Below are 6,803 nucleotides of genomic sequence, written 5' to 3'. Positions count from 1 at the left end.
ATTACAAGTACGTATGTGTTAATAACTAGTGGACGGATAGCGCTGGCTCGTACTACCTGCTTATTATGTTGCATTATATTTATGTGCATCTTATGTATGCTTATTTTTTTCAACTTCATGCATGAAAGCAGTAAATGGATGCCCCATGTGAGACATGTGGTTCGGTGAGATGCCAAAGGGATAGGAAGTTCTTCATAGATCTTCCTCACTAGGACGGTATGTTTTAGTTGAACATGTTTTGATTGAGTTTCATGCATGACAAGACAATTGTGTAACTAGCTAGCTACTTCTTTCTTTCAATTTTGCTCAGGTCATCCCTTGCGGGGCAAGGCGTGACTTCTTAGAGAAGTTTAAAGTTCTAGTTGATGCCACCATCACATTCCAGTGCACCCTCATGAAGATGCTGACGACCCAAAAATTCAATTGTCTTGTCACCAACGACGCAAAACCGCACCTACTTTGGTTGCCCTAGTTGTAAAGCCCTTGCAGATGCTTACGGGATGGAAGCTGGGGAGAGAGCCACGTTCTACCTCGAGTACGATCGAAACGAGATCATGGTCTACTACTAGCCTGCTGACAGCGATGATGGTGCACTTACTCCGGACTATGACCCTGTCCCCGCCCGCCGAAAAGTCGTAGTTAGCTAGTTGGCTTGCATGGAAGATATCATGTTATTATCACCTCTATTTATTTGAACTTGTACATTCATATGTGTGTTATTTTGCCTACTTTGTTGAACTATATCAATAAGTGCATTATGGAACCTAAATGATGTAATTGGGTCTATCTATAATTGATTTAGTGACTTTTTAAAGTGGATTATGATGTCATTTTGGCTGAAATCATTGTTGTACAACTTTTATTTCATATTTAAAAATCAAAATACTGGCATTGAGAAATCATGGAATGTCACAACTGATAACTAATATTGCTGGCGTGGACAACACGCCACGTCATTACCGTCCAAAATACTGATGGCGTAGGTTCCAACGCCAATGCTAATTTTTAACACTGGCGCCATATGGGTGGGGTCGGGTGTCAACGCCACCAAGGCTGTTTTTGGCACGTCGTAGCTGGGCTTTTCTCCACTAGTGATTTTCTTGTCATAGAGGATGCCAGAAGTTTGGTGCCACTTCATCCACCCAACTTTGACTGGATGGCTCACATCTTCATCGATATCATCTTGTTTTTCAGCATTGACCTCAAATATCGAGAGGTTTATCTTCACAACTCTAACTTTCTATTAACCCTTGTCTAACGATAGCACCACACATCCGCATTCAACATACACCATGTGATAAGGTTTATCCTTGCATATCCTTTGTGACCTCATCCATCACCAAAGCAAACAGATAAGGACTCAAAGTTGACCCTTGATGCAAACTTATTTTAATAGGAAAGTCATTTATGTTGCCATCACTTGTTTCATACGGGGCCTAAAATTCCTCTAGAACTCCTTTGTTCCAAACAGAGCTTTACGGTCACTATTGATGACGTGCCTTCCGTGATTTTTGTAGTATTTAGCGATTCATGTGTTGTATTTGTATTTTAGGGCTGCGATGTTTATTTAGTGGGAGGAGACCTTTTTGTCGACTACAAAGTCGCGTGTGGTGATTTCATTAATCTAAAAATGTTGTGTCGACTCAGTATCTTGGAAGTGCTCATAGGATAAGATGTGTGTGCGACCTTGTGTGCGTTCATAAGAATGCGTATATGCGAGAATCTGCATTTGTAATGTGTTATAAAAAAGGGTTGTATCCGGTTTTCCAAAAGTTCACTGGGGAAAATGGCATTTGCCAACATCTTGCATGCCATTTTTTTAGAACGCATGCCATTTTTCTTAGAGGCACATGATAGTCTCTGTTAGAGCATCTTCAACACGCGCCGAATGCGCGGCGTGCTAAATTTTGGTTTACGGCTCGCCCTTCGCCAGGTTTGGCGCGGCGCGCAGCGCTGGCTTCAGCGGCCGTGTTAAAATGCAGCGCGCGCGTAGCTCCAGCAGACGCGCTGAATGCAGCGCGCACGCTCATGCTACAACATTTTTTTAATTAACTTTGCATAGATAAAATGATCCATAGTTCTATCTTAGATAAAAACGATACATGGTTCATCATAGCATAGATAAAAAAGATACAAAGATATTTTACATAGTTCCAAAGCATAGATAGATAGAACTATGGTGCAACTAGATAGGAAAAAACTACGGTGCAACGAGACAAACTACGGTGACTCCCAGCCGTCATCATCATCACCATCATCATTCTCGGTGGTGCCGAGGTATCGAGCCACATGTCATCCCAACGCAGATCGTTGGGGAAAAGATCGACTGCCCGCCGTTCTCGATGATATCGCACTGCGATAAGGCCAGTGCCTTGCGCCGACGCCTGTCGGCACGCTCCACGCGGCGCCTTGTCGTCCTCTCTGCCCAGAACTCGTTCTCGGCGGTGACATCCTCCGTGTGGCGACAACGCCACTCCGCCATGGCTCGCTCGTCCTCCTTGGCGATGAGGAGGCGGCGCTGCTGCAGCACGTGGTCCACACGGTCCTGGTCGGTGATGAGACGAGGCGGAGGGGTGAGGCGTTGCGCCTGCTCGCGCATGAAGACGTCCCGAAAGTTCATCTGCGACCGGGGCCTCTCCAAGCGCCACGCCGCCGCCTCGTGCGCGGTCCGGAACGAGCCGATGCAGAGCCGGACGTCGCCGGACCGGATCTCGGCGGAGTACCAGCCCGAGGGGCGCTCGCGGACGTCGCGGTAGCCCGAAGAACCCCGGCGACGCGGCGGCATGGTGGCGCGATGGTGGCGGGGAAAGCGGCGAGAAAGAGCGGTGAGGTGGCGAGGAGGAGGACGCGTGGCAGTGTGCTTGAGCGCGTCGCGAGCGCCGGATTTTATAGGCGCGCGTGAAGCGGCGCGCCAAATCCACCGCGCCAGCTGCCGCTTTCTCTCCCGCGCGCGCAAACGCTTCCCGCGCGCGGTAATTTCCCGCGACCGCTGGAGCGCGCGAAACCAGGCCGCGCGCGCTAAAAAGCAATTTTACCGCGCGAGCGCGTCTTTTGGCGCGCTTGTTGGAGATGCTCTTAGTAAGGAAAAAATACGGCAAGAACCGTCAGAGACTGCCATAAAAAAACGTTTGTTATGACTTGAAACTGCCATAAAAAACGTTTGTTATGAGTTGAAATTGCCAGACAAACCCGTTCGCTTATCATCCAGCCCCAGCGACCGTTCGCAAGGTTGTATTTTTTTTAGGGGTGTTCACGAGTTAGCTTTCCCGTAAAATAAAGCAAAACAACAAAGCACTCTGGGTCTGGGCTTGTGCAAAAATTCAACCGAAAACGAGATAGACAAGCCCAACGAGGCCCAAGGCTTGTCGTGCGGTGTTGCTGTCGGAATGGGAAACCCTATTTGGCGCTGCAGGCGCCCGTTAGTAGTGTTTTTGCAAACGGGCGCCTGCAGCGCTCCTGCGGTAGGCCGGCCCATCTAGGTGTTTCTTCTTTGTATCTTAATTCTGCAAAAAGATGCGCCTGTCCTGAATCGAACCCGCGACCCCGAGACCAATTTTTGGTAGAACAACCACTGCGCCAACGCAGCAGATCTGTTTGAAGGGAAATTTCTCTTTCTTTTATGATATCTTCTCCCGCTTCTTGTTTCCCGCTTCTTGTTTCCTTTTTCGTTTTCCTTTTTTCCTTTTCTGTTTTCTGTTTTTTTCATCCTGGTTCGTCCAATTTGTTTGCAAATACATGAACTTTTCTTTTAAATTGATGATTTCTTTCAAAATTCGATGAACTTTTTCTCAAACCGATGAACTATTTTTTAAATTCAGTGAACTTTTTTGAAAATCTATGATCTTTTTTAAAAATTGGTGAACTTTTTTCAAATCTGATTTACTTTTTTCCAATTTTGATGAACTTTTTTCAAAATCGTTGACTTTTCCCAAATTGGGTGAACTTTTTTTCAAATTTGATGAACTTTTATCAAAATTGATGAACTTTTTCTCAAAATTGATGAACTTTTTTCTCAAATCGAATGAACTTTTTCGAAAATCGATGAACTTTTTTCAAATCGACTGAACTTTTTCCAAAATCAATGAACTATTTTTTGAATATTGATGAACTTTTTTCAAAATCAATGAACTATTTTTGAAGATTAATGAACTTTTTCTATTTTTATGAGTTTTTTGTTTTAAATTCGTTATCTTTTGTTTTAACCCGTGAACGATTTTTTTTAATTCCTGATTTTTCAGAAAAGATACACATATTTTTTGAACATTCAATGGTTAACTGGTCAGACCGATTAATTGGTGAACTTTTTTTTCTCAAATTAGTGAACTTGTCCTAATTCAAATAGCGCAGCTAGAGTTCTTAAACAGTGCGCGCTGCATTTGGTTGGGTGGTGTAGTGGTAGCCAGTCTATTGGAGGTTAGTTGCGGGCTGAGTTCGATTCCCCACGATGACCTGTTTTTGGTGGTAATTTTGCGCTACAGTATTGCAGTACGTGTTTATGGGCCAACCCACTAAGATTCTCCTGTGAGCGCCGGTTAGGTTCGCGGGCGCTTAAGGCGCCGACTAGGACCTCCCTGTCGGAATCGCTTTCTGGAGAAGGAAACGGAATCAAAATCGAATTTCAATCCAATGCGCAGACATCTCTACACCTCTTCCCTGTGGGAGACGGAGGCGGAGGCGGTGCCGGAGCGGCCGGCCCTAGGATTATATTAGGAGGAGGAGGCGGAGGCGGTGGCGAAGGTTCTTGTTGCGCCCGCTGCTTCTCCGTGGGTTCGATCTATTAATACGCGCTTCCTGCGGCCCGCAGGTTCGCATCGCTCCCGATCCCCTTTCCGCGAGTTGTTCCAAACCCTTGTTCGATTCGTTTCTCAGATCTTAATCTTTTAGGGCTATTCCAGACCAATCCTCATGGCCGGCTGGACGGATTCCGGCGGCAGCCGAGGGCGAGGAGGAGGAGGAGGCGGCGGCTTCGCGAACCGCGGCGGCGGCAACGCCAACAACATGAACACCAGGTGGAGAGAGAGAAGGCCACCGCAGCAGCCTCAGCCGCAGCCACAGCCTCAGCCGCCGCCGCAGCAGCATCAGCAGCAACAGCATCAGCACCACCACCAACAACAGCACCACCACCACCAGCAGCAACATCGCTACCGTCCTGTCAACGACAATGGCCACTCCTCGCAGCACCCGCGCCACCCACCGGCGGAGGAGCTGGACCGACACCAAGGGCAGGGAGGCTCCTCCAATTCCACCCGGCGCCCGCGGCCAACTCGTCCACCACAGCCTCGCCCCACCTTCACAGACCACAAGCCGTCTCCTACCTCCACACCCAATGCCAACGAACCGGACGACAAGGCCAGGCGCAATGCTGCCAATTTCGAGTGCAACGTCTGCTTTGACATGGCGGACGACCCCGTCGTCACCAAGTGCGGCCATCTCTTCTGCTGGGACTGCCTCTACCAGTGGCTCCATGTCCACTCCAACCACCGCGAGTGCCCTGTCTGCAAGGGCCAGGTCGCTGACGATGCCATTATACCCATCTATGGACGTGGTGGCTCTGCAGCGTCTGTTCACGCTGCACCGCCGAGGCCCACTGGGGCCAGAGTTGAAAGCTCCAGACAGCAGCAGCTGCCGCATTTTGCTGCTTCCAACTTGAATATGATGATGGACGAAGATGATGAAGACGACGACCCCTTTCTTGAGGAGATTAGTCTTCGCTTTGGAGTTAACTCGCTGAGAGGTGGTATGATGATCATACCCGATGATGACATCGAACAAGATTATGATGACTACACTGATCCCTACCTCCACCGCAACTTTGATGAGGTATATGGCCTTGATTTAATGCGACTCCCAATGTTTAGATCTGCTGACGCCGCTGAAGCCGTGATTGGCTCTTCCCGGCGACATGGTCATCATAGTGTTTTTTCTGATGACATTATGGATACATTCTTTGACAACACAACCCATCAGGAGCCAGATTTTGGTTACCGCGGTGGTCGGCGTCAGCGCGGGAGAGCAAGAGGAGCAACATCTGCAGATCATTTCAACGATCACATCGTTGGCATGGTGTTGGGGAGTAGCTTGAGGATCGAGGACAGCAGCGGTGCATCTTACCGTGACACCGGTGCTGGTCCTCATCATATTAATAATACAGGTGGTTCCTCTCGGCCTAATGGTGGATGGACCGAGAGAAGAGGAAGAAGCAACCGTAATTCGAATTCCGGTGGTGGAAGAGGAGCGCAGAATAGCAGGAGGCAAGGAGCAAATTACAATTGATCATGGCCTGAAAGTGGCACTCAAATAAATCCAGCCTTGAATTATTCTTTCTTCTGATTCTCTGTTCTGTTACTTTTGTAGTCGCCCCATCTGGGCACTTTGATAAGCATATATTTGACTATTGGGGTGAATGTTTCTTCTCGTTGATGCAATTAACATTACATGTGGTTATATACTCTTTGCCATTGCATGCTATATTACTTCATGGTATGGTTCTATTGATGCTATAGATAATTTGATTGGTACAGAAGGTGGCCGTGCTGTAGATCCTATGTAAATGTTAGTTTGATTCCTGCTTGTTGGGTAGAATTAGGAAGTAGTATGACCAGGACAAGAACTCGGCCCAGTTAGGATAGAGCAAACGGACTCCGGCTCCAACAAAACACACTCAAAGCCAACTACTGTCTAAATTATCACCATCCATCTCTTTGGCAAACTTCCATGGCTGTAATTCAGAAAAATGAGATTGGCCAATTCAGGCTCCTTCGCCTGGAGCGCCAGATTTCTGAAAACCGGGCACCGTGCCGTTT

At 47.7% G+C, this 6,803-nt stretch overlaps 1 protein-coding gene across 3 annotated transcripts; it reads left to right on the top strand.

Annotated features, from left to right (window-relative positions):
• Window positions 1-4,563: 4,563 nt before the first annotated feature.
• LOC123126700 (uncharacterized) lies at window positions 4,564-6,468 on the top strand. Of its 3 annotated transcripts, XM_044546729.1 has the most exons (3): window positions 4,564-4,804; window positions 4,896-5,820; window positions 5,968-6,468. In XM_044546729.1, the coding sequence occupies exons 2-3, from the start codon at window positions 4,906-4,908 to the stop codon at window positions 6,271-6,273; spliced, it is 1,221 nt and encodes a 406-aa protein (XP_044402664.1). In that variant the 5' UTR covers window positions 4,564-4,804; window positions 4,896-4,905; the 3' UTR covers window positions 6,274-6,468. The 3 variants fall into 3 exon arrangements, with proteins under 3 accessions (XP_044402664.1, XP_044402662.1, XP_044402663.1); XM_044546727.1 differs by having other exon boundaries at window positions 4,896-6,468; XM_044546728.1 differs by having other exon boundaries at window positions 4,568-4,804; window positions 4,885-6,468.
• Window positions 6,469-6,803: the final 335 nt, after the last annotated feature.

Source organism: Triticum aestivum, chromosome 1B (genome assembly GCF_018294505.1).
Source record: "Triticum aestivum cultivar Chinese Spring chromosome 1B, IWGSC CS RefSeq v2.1, whole genome shotgun sequence".
NCBI classification, from domain to species: Eukaryota; Viridiplantae; Streptophyta; class Magnoliopsida; order Poales; family Poaceae; genus Triticum; species Triticum aestivum.
This window is presented reverse-complemented; position numbering and strand designations above follow the sequence as displayed.

What these genes read in the sequence shown, in the direction of transcription:
- LOC123126700 (XM_044546727.1), top strand. Translation starts at nt 4,906, where the DNA reads ATGGCCGGCTGGACGGATTCCGGCGGCAGCCGAGGGCGAGGAGGAGGA.